This window comes from Saccostrea cucullata, unplaced genomic scaffold (assembly GCF_032062105.1).
Source record: "Saccostrea cucullata isolate Sc308-1 unplaced genomic scaffold, CSIRO_AGI_Scuc_v1 ctg143, whole genome shotgun sequence".
Classification (NCBI taxonomy): Eukaryota; Metazoa; Mollusca; class Bivalvia; order Ostreida; family Ostreidae; genus Saccostrea; species Saccostrea cuccullata.
The window spans coordinates 227,053-246,036 of NW_026937256.1; the positions used below are offsets into that span (position 1 = coordinate 227,053).

The 18,984-nt window shown below is 32.3% G+C and overlaps 1 protein-coding gene across 1 annotated transcript; it reads left to right on the top strand.

Moving 5' to 3' along the window:
• The first annotated feature begins 835 nt into the window (after positions 1–835).
• Positions 836–2,513, top strand: LOC134247610 (somatostatin receptor type 5-like). The gene has a single exon (XM_062729941.1). The coding sequence runs from the start codon at positions 900–902 to the stop codon at positions 1,926–1,928; it is 1,029 nt and encodes a 342-aa protein (XP_062585925.1). The 5' UTR covers positions 836–899; the 3' UTR covers positions 1,929–2,513.
• The last annotated feature ends 16,471 nt before the right edge of the window (positions 2,514–18,984 follow it).

Here is an 18,984-nt window from a genome sequence, read left to right on the forward strand (position 1 = left end):
CTTTACAAACTGTTTCTTTTCAAAATTTGATCCACTTTGTAGTATTATTTAGGATTTGTTTTAATTCATCTATTTAAGGATACTAAACATTAAATGTTCACACGAATTGGGCAAATTACGCTCAAACAAGAAATTGAAAATCATATGTATCAAAATCATGCTCTCTCTCTCTCTCTCTCTCTCTCTCTCTCTCTCTCTCTCTCTCTCTCTCTCTCTCTCTCTCTCTCTCTCTCGTTTGCCGAGTTCTGCCTTATATGGTACTCACATGAAAATAAACCAGAATTTGACACACGATTTCCATATTCATTAGAAAAATGCACATTCGCAGGATGAATGGAATACAAAAATAAAGTACCCGTTCAAATTCTAGACATTTTCGTTATAAAATGGCTCACTTTAATCAATATATAGGAGGAACATTGCAACAAATTAAAACTGGTGCAATATTGAATAATCATTAATAAATTACCTCCCTTCTTGATATAAATTAGTTTTACTCACTTTATATGATTAGTTATGCAGCATAAACACATTTTATTTTATTAAGATAATATTTATACTCCGTTCAACTTCCAAATTTTCAAAACTTCAATTACATTGTTTATTAGTTTAAAAATTATCCATTGTAGAGAGATAAAAGTTTGGATGTGAAAATTTCAGTTATTCAATGCGTGTTGAGGACCAAATTATTCCAGACCTTTAAATTATTAGGACTGAGGGAGGAAGGCATCCTGTGATTGACAACCCTATCGGTATAAGCCTCAGAAGGAAGGCGGAGAGACGACTGAAGTCTTCGCTCTATAAGCTAACTGTCGATAGGAGATGTGCACAATATTTTTGCGCTCCGGCATTGATTGATCACAAACAGTTCTCTCTCTTAGTGTCGCCTCGGTATCAGAATGAACAGAACGCAGTTTTATACTACTCACTGGCAGGAAAGATTAGGGAACATGGAAAATATTTGGCATAAGTTTATTCAACCATGTGTTATCTTTTTGGCATTTGTAACAAATCTGTTGCCATTGTTTATTTTTAGACGTCCCAGATTTAATTGTATTTCGATAGGATTTTATTTGAAAGTACTCTGCTGCCAAAATCTTCTGTTTTTGACTGTTGTGTACCTTCCATCCTGGATAGCAACTATTTCGAATTTGGACGATATTGAAAACCTTACCGATGTGGGATGTCGGATATACAAGTTTGTTTGCTCCGTTTTTCAATATACTGGACCTTGGATTGTTGTCGCCATGACGGTGGACCGTTATATTGCTATATGGCACCCAGCAAGTGCCCCTGATAGGACCACGGTGTTTATGGCAAAGATTGCCACGGCCATAATCTATGTAGCAATGGTGTGGTTGAGTGTGCATGTCATGTGGTTCTCGAATTTAGAAAAACAGGGATGTTTCACAGATATATCGTTACTGGAGGTACGCATCTGGTCATACATTTCTGCTTTTGCAAACGGGTGTCTCCCTCTTGTGGTACTTCTGTGTTTCAGTGGAATGATAACGACTGGTGTAATTGTAAAAGGTACTGCGCACACATCAAACACAGGAAGGCCTTCGGCGGATCTAACTTATTCGGTTTTAATTTTGGCGGTATTGTATGTTTTATTTGTTACACCTGTAACAATTATAGGTTACATATATATGTTTCTCACGCCAGACCGAATTCAAAGCGATAAATATGCGTTCTTTATACATCTTTTCGACCATGTGTCTTTTGGTCATCAACTTTTGACCTTTTTTGTGCTATTGTTTTGTTCACGTTCTTTTCGTGAAGAAAGCAAAGAAATTTTCTTACAACTCAAGAAAAATTTATGTGGGCCTCGCACGAATGACTCGTCAGTCAAGCTTCTACGACGAAACAGCACATGTATAGTTGAAATAGAGAACGGAAGAGAGATTGCAACCGCTGTAGTATGACAGAATCGTCTTCTCATATTTAATAAATTGCATTTTAATAAAATCAATGCCATTTTATCTTGCAAAAATTGTTATGATATATTCGATGAATTTTAAAAGCTAATGAAATGCTATCTAAATGAAAAACGCTTAAAATAATTTTTCTACAGAGGAAAAAAGGCATGAAGGAAAGACGTCATCACGAGACACAAAAGGGATGAATTTGCTCAGTCCAGCAAACTTCTTAATCAATTAATTAATTTAATCAATTTATTTTACTGTTTGTTTGTTTATTTACATTTTATTTATTCATTTACTTATTTTTTACAACACTTGTGTCTTGTGCGAGTTTTGAATTCACTGTGTCATTTAAATCACAATTTTGACATACATGTATAACATGTGTATGCTGTTGCTTATGAGGAAATTATTGGAAGGGCTTGATGCAAAGAAGCAATGTCATGAATGTCAAATATATTATTGGAAATGCTTGATGTAAAAGAAGCAATGTCATGAATGTCAAATATATTATTGTAATGTTTAAAATCAAGTTTTACATATCATGATAATCGTGATTTAAATTCAGTCAACCATTCGGTTACTGATTAAACTGTCTTCATTCATAAAAAATTATGATGAAACATTAAAGTTGGATAGAAAAACAATCAAACAATTTCATACTCTTTTTATGCCAAATGTTATTTTTGGATTGGTAAAATCACTTTTTCAAAAAGTTTATAAACGATATACGAGGACCAATGACTTAAACTTTTCAATCGTCAACTTCCCTTACTTTTTCAGTAATACACCATTAACACCTGCATACGGGGTTTATATCTCCTAGTTGATTCGATACGCAAGAACGTAAGTACAACGTACTTACGTACTACGTATGAACAATTTCTAAGACGAGGTAAGTTATTGATGACTGATGAAAGAAAAAGCCCCAGTGATTTCATTATAACCGAATTTTACTGTATCATCAGTCTCATTTAAGGTCATCATTTTGTTAATTCTATGGTCGATACAATGACATTTTCAGCAAATATAATCTAGCATTTAGTAAACGCAGACTGACGTTTTTCAAAGTATTTGTTGGGCCATTATTTACACACTGAATTGCCGACGGCTTCTCGGTTATTTCCTGATTTAACAAGGAGCATGTGACCGGTCTGCATGGATGCTCACTCCTCCATGGCACCTTATCCTGCCTCTGATGTTTTAGAGGTCCGTGTTTGCCCTTTTGATTTTTATTGTCTGATGGACTTTTGAGCCCGAATATCGTTCGTATCTCCATATATTTCATTTTTAACAAGGGATGTATCTCATTTTTAGTAATTTGGTCATGAAACAATATCCGTTTTTCCATACTGTTGCAAAAATATCTTAATATTCTAGCGGTAAAAGAGGCATTTCATTTATTAAATGAGATTGTTTAAGATTTCCATATAATGATTGTAATATCTTTCAAACTAAATGGTTCAGAAGATTGAGTGGTGATCAGTTTCTCTGGGAATCGTTCCAACCAGCTTTAGTATGATGAAACAATTACATCTCCACGAAAACAATTTGTACCTTTTGCTTCATTGTGGTGTGGTTTGGATTTGCCATTCCGATTATAAATAATGCGAGACTATATATGAAATAGAAGTTTTGTAAAACAGTCAGCACTCTGTACAAATTTTTTCAAACTCTGGAAAAAAAATTTTTCATTGATTACTTCTCTCTAAGCTACCTTCATCCTCAGTTATTCAATAAAATCTCTATTTATATAACCATCATTCATATTGTATGTTTTTGAACCTTATTCAAGAGTATCAGTATACGCACTGGAATCCCATGTATACAACTGCGGATTTATTTTGAATAAAAAAAATGAACCATTTGAAAATTTACAAATCACACGACAACCAAAGATATTACGGATTGGGGTTGGATAAATTTACAAATGTGTAAACTGGTCAACTGTTGCTCAGCAATTATTACACTGAACCCTTTTATTAAATTCACATATAAGTTTGATACATAAATTATACCGGGAAATCAAAAATTTCACGTATGCTTTCGAGAAATGAGAATGAAAACGTTATTAATTTCTGTATTTTCTAGCTGAAAACTATTGAAGATATATTTCAAATTTGCAGGAACCTAGCTAAGTTTGATTGATTGTTTTGTTTTACATTCTATTCCAGATTTCTTCTCTTGCATAGAGACATCATATAATAAACATGTATATATGAAAGGCTTTGAATCTATGGCATGTCAAACTTTGCCTTTTTCATTTGCATTGTTTCATTTTTATTTGTTATCTATATTTTTCCATTTGCATTGTAAAAGTTTCCATTTGTATTATATATTTTTTATTTGTTTTCTATAATTTTCCATTTGTAGTCTATAATTTTTAATTTGTATTCTATATATTTTCATTTCTAGTGTAAAAGAAATCATTTTAATTTTATCAGTTTTCATTTGCATTTTATATTTTCCATTTGTATTGTTTAATTTAATCTAAATTGTAATGTATCCGAGAATTGTTTATTTCGTTACGAAGGATCCATTTTGGTCAAGATTAATTAAGCCTTTATCGTGTTGAAATGAGCGAGAAGTTCCGACTGCACTTAAAAAGCCAATTTGGCTCCTATATGTATTTGCCTACATGCTGAAGAACAGCCATTTATATGAAAAGGGAGCGGCGCTTGCAGATGGCAAATAAATAATATGTCCTTCGAAATGTCTGTGAAAATAAATTATTTAATCTTGCATGCTTGTACCTCAGCCAACCAGCCCCTATATGCCCTGGGAAATGGTGTTTTCGGGTTGGAGCAGATTTCCCCTCTCCCTCCCGAGAAGTGCCTTAGCATCCACGCAAATACATGTAGAGGAGCCCAAATAACCCGAAAATATCTTGCTTGCTTCCTTCGCATTATACAATGCAAATGGAAAATATAGAATACAAATAAAAATTAAAAATACGAATGATTTTTTTAATACAAATGGAAAATTTAGAATGCAAATAAATCTTATACAATCCACATGGAAAATTATAGAATACAAATGGAAAATTATAGAATATGAATGACAATTATACAATACAAATGGAAAATTATACAATACAAATGGAAAACATCGAATATTGCAACGTTTGACATGCCATATAAATCTATATCTTTATTTGAGCGATGAGTGATATTTATTGTGTAAATGCCCTCGTGATATGGGACCCCAGTTTTTAAAGCATCATCCAAAAGATCTTCGAATCTCTCTATTCACCTTCACGGTAGCTTAGTTGGTAGAGTGCTCGCTAGCTGATGGGAAGATCGCGAGTTCGAATCTCGCGACTGACCTAAGTCGATAAAAATGGGTAGCAACTTTTCTTTCACCATGCGCTCGGCACTTTGAAGTGAAAGTTGCAGGTTCTTCGGATGAGACCTTAAAAACCGAGAGCCCGTGTCGCAGTAAGTGCTGACACGATTTTTATCCATCACTTCTCATGGTCCTGAATGCAGAGTAAAGGTAAAACTTTGAAGCCTTCCTCGGTATATGGTAACGTTTCTTTATGAGTGAAGAATTCTTGAATGGGACGTAAAACAAACCTCAATTAATCAATCAAATTTCTATTCAAAGCGCAGAGAGTATAGGGAAGGAAATTCTGCGTAGGACGCGGGAATATAAAAATTCGACAGTTGTGAAATGATAAAGTTGAAGATAACTGTTACAATGATCGATCTTTAAAAAAAACTTAAATATAATTTTGGGACAAGGCCTATACAAGGACCCCCGAAATAAGAGATTAGATCAGATGTTTTGATGGAGTAAGTATCCCCCTATTAACCATTCACACCCGTCGTCACACCCGTCGTAAGTCCTCTGCATTGATTAAGTATAGACGTTACATTCCGTAGTCAACTTCAGTGTAAAATCAAGAGCCTTAAAATTGGTTTGGAAAACAATCAAAGAACAAATTCATAAATAGTAATTGACTAGGTACAATAACAGTATGTTTATAATAAAAGGTTGTTGAAATTTTGTCTCAAAATTGATTGTACTCGGACCTTGTTCTTTAGAATTGAGTAAGGTGGTAGATGTAAACACTACATATTCAGGTGATAGCGGAAAATTATTACTTGAATAAGGACTGCCAACGATGGAAAAGATGAAATCATCTCGTTTATCATAAAATTTAGTTGTAAGTTGGTCTTTATCGTCCACAATCAGGAAAACACCTAATTAGGAAACAGATGTGATAGACTCTGTGATGTCTTTTATTTTTTATTTATTTATTATTTTTATTTATTTATTATCACTGGGATATATCGAGATTACATACGAATTAGAGTATGTATTAATCAATGATATGTCGCCGATATATCATATCGACATAAGCATGGAAATTGACATTGTTAATGTGACAATACGTCGTCGATATATCTAAATGTCAAGTTGAAGGCAAAAGCAATTTGAATAATTGGAACAAGTTCTGTTCACAGGAATATAAGAATTATGAATACAAAATGTCTGTAATAATAGGCGCAAGAGAATAGATTGTTGAATAAGGAAAACATACATATTGTCAATCAGAAACTCATCTATTTAATAACAAATTCAAAGTAATTGCATGTACAATCAGTATGTTTATAACAAAATAATTTTGCAAATGATCATTGACAAGGTAGGTATATTTACGAACCCATGTTTATTGAAAAGGCAGCTGTCAATGATGCCATAAAGCCAGCATGGACTTTAAATTCATCAATTTCAGAGTATTTTGTGTAGAATAAGAGCAATTTTAAAAATGATATTTTTCAGGACCAGTCACAAGATTTGAAAATTTCGTTTAATTATTTGTTGTTAATATCAGAGAGGGAAAGGAAGAACAGTTTGTATTGTTATCTCCGAAAGAACATTGGCAAGCTTAGTGTCTTTTGGTGGTTAAGAATTAGTCAAAGAGAGCTGAAGAGAAATCAGAGTCAACTTTAAGAATGTTTGCCGTATCGGAACAAAACCTGACTTGGTAATAGGTTTCATTATTAGTATGCATTATTGTTAAAATTCATAAGAATTCTTTGTAAAATCTCATGTGAAGCGTTTAAAAATCATCTGATATATATTACTTGATTGAATGCTAAATGCATCCCTACGAAGCACGTTTTACTATGCAGAAAAGTCCTTCAGGAAATTCTAGTACTTTTAGAAAATAGGGCAATAAAAATATGAATGCATAATTCAACTAGGAATAATGCATCCAGTTATTAGGCATATTGCATTATCACATTACTCTGTCGAAATCTGATACATTCATATACCTCAGGATGCGTTAAATATTCAAAATGGCCATAAAATTTTATGTCTTTGACATATGTTGTACTAAAAGTTGCTTTAGAACTTTTGTAAACAAGTCGGTTTAGGTCATCTGATCTGACAGGAAGGAATCTAAGAATTGCCACACTAACAGAGGATAAGCGCTACAAATTGAATAAGTGCATGAAGTAATAAAGGCTGCCAAACTTAATCTTGTTTCCTTAAGCTTATAATTGAGAGAGTCCTGTTATTTAATTGATTTATTGGGACGTGATTAGAATTCGTGAGTGAAATAATCAGTGATTATGTATAATAAACTTCTAAAGTGTCCTAGAAATTCAACAATCTAGACATATTCATGGGATTGCTTCATGAATTCCAGAGAGTATACTGGTATTTAAAAGGGAATAGAATGTTAATTGTTTAAATTCATCAATTGCAGTTTTATGTTACAATTAAACGTTTAATTAGTGGGATTGGAATGATTCTTTGAAATCATTAGAATTTGTAAGGGACCAATTCTCCTGTAAGGGATTGCTGTTGTTGTCTAGAGAAAGTCGTATTTGATTTTTAAAGGTCACTGGTATAGCTAAATTAGATTTCATACAAATCAGTTTATTTACTGTCTATACCATATTTTTTATGTAGACTTTTATAAATAAACTAATGATTCCTGCTTAGAAAACAATAAATAATCGTTAATGATTTCTGAAAGGTTTTAGTAACTTTTTTCAGTTGTGTGTGGTTGAATTATTTCTCAAATAGATCTGTAGTTATAAAGGAAGCTATAACGTCTAATAGTATGTATGATTAGTTCTTTATTAGATTTATTTATAACTTCTGCTATTATTAAAAAAAATAGGTTTGACGTAATGTAATGATAATGAATGATATAATTGTGATCCAAGTTACGAAAATTTATCTTGAAGTTACAAAGACACCACCTACACAAGATTATTCAATTAACGTTTACTGTTTCTATATGCAAAGCTGGATCTTCTTGAATTTCCTATAAAATATCTTTGTTTTCCTAATCGTAGTTATGGCTGACCTTTGGTTTGATGCACCAAAAAGCCTACGTCACTTCTCTTTTAAATTCATCACTGATTTTTCTAGGTAATTTCCTCAGTGTTATTAACCGGAAATGTAAATGTTGATACATCATAGAAACAGAGAAAGATTAATATAGATGAAGCAAGGATATGAAAAAAATAATACATCAAACACTCGTATTAGACCAGAATATGTATTATCTTGGCATTTTGGATACTGAAATACCAGAAACGATTATTCTGGTTTTATTCTAGAGATCAAAATCATATGCAGTTTAAATTGAAGATATTTGCGTTCACTATAAGTCCAATATTTTTGTGAAGAACCCAAATGAATTTGAAGATACCATATATATAATGGATTTTTAATATCCCAAAGAACCCAAATTTGAACTACCATATATATAATGGGCAACTTCATAAGAAATCCTTACAAAGATACACAGCGGGTTCCAGTAAGTGTTCAACAAAGCCTTTTTCTTTACTCCTTACTAAGATATTAACAGTAGTGATGGAGAAACTTCAAGAGTACTATATGTAACAATATGCAACAATATATTCAAGAAGTGGTGTAAATCAGATGTGGATACTTAAAAATTCCAAGGAACTTTGAACAATATGAAATCACAAGATTTTACAAAAATCAACAGCTTAAAAGCTTTTCAACTTTATACACAATCATTCCCAACGATAAATTAAAGTCCAAGCTTTTTGATATCATTGACAGCTGCTTTTTCAATAAAAATGGAACTCGTAAATTTATTTCCCTTGTCATTCGTCATTTGCAAAATTATTTTGTTTAAAACATTCTGAATATACACTCATGCACTCTGAAGTTGACATCATAAATTAAGATGCTTGGGTTTCTGATTGACAATATCTATGTTCGATTTGGAGACCGGGTCTTCCAACAAACTATTGGAATTCCCGTGGTTCCAATTGCGCCCCGTTATTAGCAAACCTATTTTTGTATTCATATGAAGCAGAATTTGTGCAAAATCTTATGCATGAAAAGAAGAAAACACTTGCAGTGGCCTTCAACTAGACATTCGGATATATATCGACGACGTATTGTCCATTAACAATGGTAATTTCCATTCTTATGTCAATACGATATATCCTGGTGAGCTTGAGATAAAAGATACCACAGAGTCTGATACAGATGTGTCATATTTGGATTTTTTATTTGAAAAAGATGTTAATGGTAATCTAACAACCAAGCTCTATGATAAACATGATGACTTTAATTTTTCTATCGCCAATTTCCTTTACCTATGCAGCAATATACCTTCATCACTTGCATGCAGAGTTTATAAATCTCAGTTGATTCGATAGGCAAGAGAATTTCTAAAACGAGGTAAATTATTGAAAAATAAGTTGATGAAACAAGAATATCAACAGTCTCGTTTAAAGTCATCATTTCGTAAGTTCTATGGTCGATACAGGACCTTGTTAGAAAGTATAATTTATAAATGAGTCAAATGCTAACTGACGTTTTTCATACTAATTGTTAGTCCATTGTTTATATACTGAATTGAGGACGGATTTTCCCGTTATTTCCCGATCATGGCAAGAAGTACACGGCGGGTGTGATCGGTCGACAGGGGATACTCACTCCTCCATGGCACCTGATCCCACCTCTGATGTTTCGAAGGACCGTGTTTGCTCTGCTCCTATTTTGTATTGTTTTATGGATTTTTGATCTTGAATACTGTTCGTTATCTCCATATGTTTCATTACGGAGAATTACTGGAGAGTTGTGTTTTTAACCAAAATATGCACAAAGCGTCTTTGAGTGAAAGGGACTGAAATGAAATGAAAAGTGCCGTCTTTAAAGGGAAGAATTTTTAAAATTTTTTTTAAATAGGGGAAAGAGGGGATGAGGTTATTTAAAAATATATTTCTTGTGTGTCCCACTGGATCTTTAGGGTTGACAATTATGAAAACTACATCACATTAGGCCTGTATTAAGACTTTAAACTGTTCAAACCTTTGAGTCGAGGATTGGTTCAGACCACAAAAGAAATCCAAATTCAATATGGGATGTGGTGGTGGTGGGGGGGGGGGGGGGGGACTTTTTAAAAATCTCTTCAAGAACTATTCGATCCAAAAGCATTAAACTTGTGTGTGAGCTTTCTGTCATATTCTAGTAGTTTGTTTTAAATTGTTCAATTCGTGACCCCTGGGTTAGAGAGAGACACAAAAAGGAATAAAAATTTTATCTGAGAGTATTTAGAAAAAAAATGCTTTCAAAATATTTACAAGAAACACTGGCAAACCATTTCTTACAAAATTCATATTATTACTAAAACTATTACCCTGTGGTAGGGTGGGGCCGCAATAAGAGATTGAAGTTTAACATGGAAATGTAAATGGGAAAATTTTAAAATATTTCAAAATCTTTAGATGAACAGGATCTTGATATTAAAGTGATATTGATAAAGACGTCTTCTCAGAAAGTATTAATTCAAAATTGTTTGTATTGTTGCACAGGAGACTTAGAGAGAACCATAATAAGGGATATTTCATAAAGGTATATAAAATGTGCATAAAAGGATAGATTTGAAAATTATCTAACAAAATAATAAAAAGGTGAAAATTCTTTTTATTTTTTTTGAAAAGGGTTAAAGTATTTTAGTGAGTATTATGGTCCGAGGAAATATTTTTCTAGATATTGATTTAAAAGATATTCTAGAAGTATGTTGTTTTTGTTTATTTCTTTTTAGGGGGAAATGAATATATCAATATCATTGTTTTAAGAAATATCTCTGCAGGGATTTAACCTCAAAAGACAACAATATAAAGAAGTACAAAAGGAAGCATTTGTTAAAGTTATTGAATGAAGAGAGTTGCTATTGAAATTGTTTGCCATTTAATGAATATACAGATGTGATAATGGGGAGAAAAGGCTCCATAAAATCCGATTGATGAAATAACAGCGGATGTACATCAACTTCTGGAAGGTGGTTTGATTCTGTAGAATGATATGAGAGATGTAAATAACGATTTAAATTGTTAGCTGTGAACACAGGCGGTCAATATTCCGTCGGGTTTCAATCGAAATTCGTACGAGTGAACTATAAAATCACCATTTCCGTGGGAGAAAATGTAGTGGTTATTGCTAATAAATGGCGAACAAACTGTAATCATGTTTCCAATAATGAATACTTAGCACCAGCACTGATTCAATTTTCCGGATTCTTTTCATTAAGAGAAATTGTTAGCAACATTTGTTGCAAAAATGACTTTACAAACTGGCTAAAAAGATACTTACCTTGCAAAATTCCAACGACCAAACAATCAGAGTCGTAAAGGCGCTCATTAAGGTAATGAGTCAGCTTTCTCAACATCTTTTCTTTTGAGAACACCTGGTGAAAAATACACCAAATTACGACAAAATGAGTGACATTTGTTTCAAACCCTGTGTTAGAAAATATATGAACGAATAATAAGAGAAAGGTTTTTTCTTGACCAGCTATCATTTATGCCACCAAGAACGACATTGAAGCTGCATATTCGTATTGTTCCACCGATAAATTTGACGATGGTCACCTTGATGGTTTGGACAATTACAATTATCAATGAAATAGCATAGACATGATAAACATCAAGATTAAAGTTTTCAAAGTGTTTTTTTTTTTACTTTATCTTAGTATTTTTGTGAATAGGTGTTTCAAACTGCATATATAATACTATGTTCCCTCCAAGTTTTGGAGTTTAACATTTTCAGGTTTGTTACTATTGCAATTGGGAAAAAGTTTAAAAGAATGAAAATAATAGAGATCTATAAACTTAAAAAATGAAGTTATCTTCTTTGACCTCCACTTCTTTATATGAATATCCCGGTATGTTAAACATGATTGAACATTCATTTCTGGGTTGTATTTTTCGATTCTGTATTCCATTACAATGCCAATTACATCCCTTCTCCAGAAAGCTGACATATTTCGGATTTACTTCTTTTAGCATTTTATTTCTAAACGTAAAGAAACGGCATCTTTTATTTGTATTTGCATTTTTTACATTGTTAAATGCTAGAATACATCCTTAAAGAAACAAATTTTCCCACCTTTCTTTCACACATACTTATAACTTCTAAAAAAATAAAATGAAATAAATCTAAGGCGATTGCCCTGTCTTAAATATTTTAATCAAGAATGTTTATACTTGTAAAAAATAATTGTGTTTTTGTAATTTCAAATTCATGAAGATTTGACCTGATACTTTTTACGTAGGGATATTTTTCATAAAGTACCTGGGTGAAAAGTTCAAACCTTTATGAAGAAGAATCAGAATCTTCATTATTGATTGTTTCTCTTGTTTAGACGGAAAGAAAATATCTTCAAATATTCTCAAATAAGGAGCGCAATAAAATATATGGAGTTAAGGAACAGTATTCAAGCTCAAAAGTCCATAAAACAATACAAAAAAAGGAACAGAGCAAACACGGACCTCCAAAACATCAGAGGTGGGATCAGGTGTCATTGAAGGCAGGACGACATGCTTACAAAGACCATGATAGACAGCAGTGTTCTCACTCTGACTCAGAATCGTATCACACCCCATCACACCCCATCTACCCCTTTGATTCTGAAAGATACATTTCTCTCGTACTTTGAGATTATCTCTCTAAATGTAAGAGATATCACTTGCGTTGACAAATAGAGCCTTAAAAAAAAATTGGTGAATTCCTCAGTATTGGCCTTATTCATACAAAAATATCTTTATGTCTATTTTTTTTCTCTGTGATAACTCTTTGAAAGTTGAATGAGTTGATTTCTTTATATTTCAACCGGAGTGTAAATCTTACTCAGCGAAAGATCGGGAGCCAAGAAGATCTAATATGCATGTAGATCTCTTGTGTCTGTCTGACGTCAGTGCGCGAACTAGACTATTGCAATTGACATGGGAGATCCCATGTAATTTAAATCTATTATATATTTTTTTAGACGTGAATTTACAATTTTATTTCACAATGAGATGGAAATATATGGAATCACTGTCTAGTTTGTTGGGTATGCCAGGTCATCAACGAAAGGCCGAAGCCAAGTGATTCATTTAACAAAACATTCATGTCTAGCGAACGGTTCATAAGCTTTTTTTAAAGCTACCGCTTTCGTACAGTTGATTTATTTAGATTGACATTTATAAGCGTTTTAATCAAGGTCGGTGTCTTCTTGGCATTCTTTAAATTAATGTAGTGTTTTCTTCCTTGAAATCATTAGAATAACGTCTTTTAGGTAATCTGAGGCCAAAAAAATCCGTTTTGAATAATTTATATCTGGTTAGAATCTCCGGAAGACTCTTCTCACTTTTTTTCAACATAATCACAAAGTCACACATTACATACAATAACAACTTCCATATCTTCCATATCTGCTTTTTCCCAGAATTTTTTTTCTTTGAAAATATTCACGCTTACTGTCGCTTGTACATGTATATATTTTTTTTGTAAACATGAACATAGAAGGAAAAAGTACACTAAATATGAACAACTACATGTAACTAATAATGTTCTGGGCATATTTTACACAAATGAGATTAATTTCTTCACCTTTTTTTAGAATATAAGGTTAATGTCTGTTTTTCCTTCATTTCTAGCACTTTTTTGCTTAGAAAATCAATTTTCAGTATAGAATATCTGTAACTGTTTTAAATAATGAATTCATGTACTTTGTAACTCTCTATAATTTATATTTCAACCCAGTGAAAAAAGTACTGCTAAGAATGATAATCATTGAATATTGTTAAGATAAGATAAGATAAGATATACAGTACCTGTATATATCTTTCAACAATTTATTTTTCATGAATTCATAGGTTTAAACAAATTTATTAATTAGACATGTTTCATTTTGATTATATTAATGAAATAGGAAGATAACAAACAATAATCAAGTTCAAAAGTCCACGAAAGGGGTGGAAAGCAAACATGGACCTCCAAAACATCAAAGATGGGATCAGGTGTCGCAGAGGAGTAAGGAATTAGAAATTCTGAAATGATATTTTGTTATCCGAGTCAATGGTAAAAGACGTATTCTATTTTCTATTTTCCATACAACAATTACTCACAATGAATTAAAGCCAGGGTTTTTTGAGATCACAGACAACAGCATCTTCAATAAAATGAAACTCTGAAATGTCCGTTATCCTCTTATTGATCTGATACAATATAACTTTAATAAAAATCATTCTCATTATACATACAAGAACCTTGAAGTTGTTATCAAAAAGAAGCTCTAATTCCTCTATGAAAATATCTTTGTAACCTATGGAGACCAGGTCGACTAACAATAAGTTCGATCTCTATCTGATCTTTTTGTGCTCCTTTATAAGCTGTATTGATTTTTAATATTGTAAGGAAGCAGGGACTTATTCAAACACCTGTACACCGGCGATATCTTGTCTTATAAAAAAAAGTTATTATATTTTACACATCGACTTTCTATATATTCCAGTGAACTGTACAAAGTCTATATAAGATATGGTAATGAATTTGAATTACCATATCTTTATTGGATTCCGCGAAACATCACAAAAAAATCTTATATACAAAGATACATAGCGGGTTCCAGTATATGTTCTACCAAGACTCTTTCTTTACTCTTCAAAAGAATTGTGCAACAATATATTCGAGAGGTGGTGTAAATAAGATGTGGATGCTAAAAATTTCCAAGGAACTTTTGGAATATTTGAAATCATAAAATTTTACAAAAATCAACATAATAAATTAATAAAAACTTACGACTTTTCAACTTTATATACAACTATTCACCATGACAAATTAATGTCAAAGCTTTCTGACGCCATTGACAGCTGCTTTTTCAATAAATATGAAACTCGTAAATTTACTTCACTTGTCATTGGTCATTTGCAAAATTATTTTGTTAAAACACATACTTTTTTTCGAAAACAATCCCATTGTACACACAAGCACTCTGTGTTATTAAAAAGATGCTCGAGTTTCTGATTGACAATTTCTGTATCGTTTTTAGAGACCAGGTCTTCTAACAGTCTATTGGAATTCCCATGGGTACCAATTGCGCCCCGCAATTAGCGGACCTTTTTTGTATTCATATGAAGCAGAATTTGTTCAAAATCTTTTACGCGAAAAGAAGAACACTTGTTGTGGCCTTCAACTCGACATTTAGATACATAGACGATGCATTGTCAATTTACAATAGTTATTTCCAATATCATGGCCTCATGATATATCCCGGAGACCTTGAAATATATATCACAGAGTCTGACACATCTGTTTCATATTTAGATATCTTACTTGAAAAAGACGTTGATGTTTATCTATAAACCAAGCTTTATGACAAACGGGTTGACTAACTTTTTTAATCATCAACTTCCCATACTTATGCCGCAATATACATATACCTTCAGCACCTACATACGGGATTTATACCTCTCAGCTGATTCGATACGCAAGAGCAAATTAAAATGTTTAAACCGAGGTAAGTTATTGGCAAACAAGTTGCTAAAACAAGAATATCAGCAGTCTCGTTTAAAGTCATCATTTCGTAATTTCTATGGTCGATACAATGACATTGTCAGCAAATACAATCTATCATTAAGTCAAATGCTGACTGAAGTTTTTATATTTCTACAAACCATATTTCGTGTATTTTTTCCCATTACTTTTTATGTTTGAATCCCGTACAATGGTCTGGGATACTTTCTTTTTTTAGACACCTGATACAGTACCTCCTCTGGGTTCTGTCCATGGAATTGTCGAGTTATTGTGGTTTTTTTTCAAAAAAATTATCATTGTACGTTATTTTCAATATTTTTATGCTAGGTTTTCAAAAAGGAAATGAGTAAAACTGTAATGAGAATGTTCTAAGACATATTGTTTTTTAAAAAAAATTGTATAACTTGAGAGCTTGAAAGCTATTTTTATATTGGAATAAATAGTTAATGATTTGATTCTGCTGGCAAGGGTTAGAACTAAGCTCATATTGAAATTTCAGTGAACTTGCATTTCATATACAATGGAATTAAATTTGAGGCAGTACAATCCTGTGAAGTAATAAAGGACATAGAGTAGTCTGGTCTGAGTGAAATAATTTGAAATACTCGGGTAACAAATTACCTCAGATGACCATGCGTGATTTAACTACAGCAAATCTTTGATTCAACGTGATGGTTAAAGAAATACGTAAGCGCTGATATACGATCGGATTTCATATGATAGTCTTGATTTGGTTTCTGAACGGCACTTGGCCTCAGATTGCAGAACAAACACTAACATTATCCTTTTTATCACAAGAAAAGATGGTCGTTTTTGTTAATATACCGCGAACAAGCTGTAATTACATTTCTGATACTGAATACTTAGCACTAAAGTGGGATCATTTTACAGTTTCTAGCACCAAAAGTAATTTTCAGTCGTGTTTACATAACATAAGATAGTTTTGCATATCGGGATTTGCAAAGTATTTAAGAAATTTAGTTGAGTCAGTGAATATTGATGGTTTCATTTGTTTTAAAAATACTTTGCTGTACACATTTTCTGGATTTATCACTGAACAATTCTACGAGTGATTTGTATAACTTCAAAAAATATACACTCTCACACAGCCAATTGACTACCCTAATTCATCAATGTATTCATAATATTTTAATTCATAAATTTAATGAATTAAAAAATTAATATTAAAGTTTTTATTATAATTCTTTATTTTTGTTTTACATATTCTGTTATTTCATAGAATAAATAATAAAAGGATCTACAGAAGGTGTATCTTTTTTCATTTGAGTGAAAGGGAGAGTCAGAGAGAGAGAAGAGAAAGTTAGCGAAAAAAAAGGTTGCATGCACTCATAAAATAAACATCTATGAAAATCATTGAGATAATTTATTCCAATAGTTCCAGCAGGTATCAAACATGTCCATTTTACCATTTTTCAAGGAATATATTCTTGTTTGTCATAAAATGTATTCATAAGCGATATCGCAACAGTTAAAGTTGCTTCAATTTTAAATTAAAGTACTAGTATTGAAAAAATGTAAGAAATTCAACCTGAAGGTTATATAGATGGACTTCGTAGATATGCTTTTTTACCTCCGGTAGAATGTGATTGGTTTTCTCATTCTTGGCAGTAATGTTATGTGTTTTGTTGTCATTGATACGTTGTTCTTTGCTATAGCTTTTCTATTGCTAATTTTTATATAGGGAATTCTACTCACTCAAATAATTTCAACTTTCAAATGTTTTGTATAGCTGTGTGTTTATCTACAACCTTTAGTAAAAGTGGAATTTCTGTTTGGAACTTAATTAAATATTTAAATTTTTAATGCGTATAAATCTTTTCGGTGCACATTATTCAGTTAGAACCCTCTTTGAAAAAAATGAGTGAATGAATTCTAGAAAAACAGATTTTTAATTACTTTATTGTAAATAAATGCTGAACGATGTGCTTGAGGAATAAACATAAAATGTAGAGTGGTTGATGTTTATTACTCTAAGCACAGTTTTATATTTATAGAAAGATTTACAATGAAAGTGTGGCAACAGAATTCAGATAGTCTCATTGCATATATGGTAACTCAGCTTTCTTGATGTCTTTTTTCGAATGTATAACAAACAATTGAAAGAAAACTGATTTTTGTCATCTACATGTATATGCTAGGACACAGAAAATTTCTATAAGGATACTGATAGTTCCTCTTGGACATAAATGGGAGAATCAATAGTCGGAATAATACACTTAACAAGGGGATTGAAGACATTTCTATTTCTCTTGTTTTTATAACACTGGTCTCTATAGGATCTAAGAAGAAGTAGGACTGGTTTTGACGTATGATACAATGATTCACTCCAAAACTTATGTGACTTTTTGTCTGCAAAGACTTGCGTCTGAGGGATATATTGTTACCTAGCCACAATAAAAAGATAAGAAGAATGAGTCGATTCCTTATTTTTTAGATTTTCCCTGGTTTCAACAACCGAAATGAATTTGAATTACCGTATCTATATTGGATTCCGAAACAACTTCATGAAGATCCTTACAAAGATACATAGCGCGTTCCAGTAAATATTTTCCACCAAGTCTTTATTTACTCCTGTCTAAATTCTTAACATCCGTGAAGGAACATCTTCAGTGGTACTTTCAAAACTATTTTTGAAAAGTGGTGTAATTCAGATGTAGATACTTTAGTCATTTGCAAAATTATTATGTTAAAAGTCATTCTGATTGTACAAAGTGTACTCCTGAAGTTGATATCTAAAATATGCTTGAGTTCCTGTTTGACAATATTTATGTGGATTTTGGAAACGTCTTCCAACAACCCGTCAAATTTCCCATAAGTAACGTCTGTCACAAAAACTTGAACCGTGGTGAAAACTTATGAATGAGAAAAGAGAGGACTTTCATATTTCACATGTGCATTACCCGTGACAAGGCCTTTTCAAATTTACTATGATTTTTGACCCCGTAACCTTGATCTTGAAGACACGCCTTCTTTTTAACCTTGTGACCTTGAAGTTTGACCAATTTTTCAAAACCTTTAACCTTGGTCATAACTTTGATTGATTGATTGGTTGTATGTTGTTTAACGTCCCTCTCGAGAATTTTTCACTCATATGGAGACGCCACCACTTGCCGGTGGAGAGCTACAAATTTTGTCCTATACTCGGCACTCAGGGCCATTGAGCAGGGAGGGATCTTTTCCGTGCCAGCACCTACTGCGACCTCGGTTTATACGGTCTCATCTGAAG

Excerpts from the sequence above, each read along its gene's own strand:
- LOC134247610 (XM_062729941.1), top strand. The coding sequence starts at position 900 with ATGAACAGAACGCAGTTTTATACTACTCACTGGCAGGAAAGATTAGGG.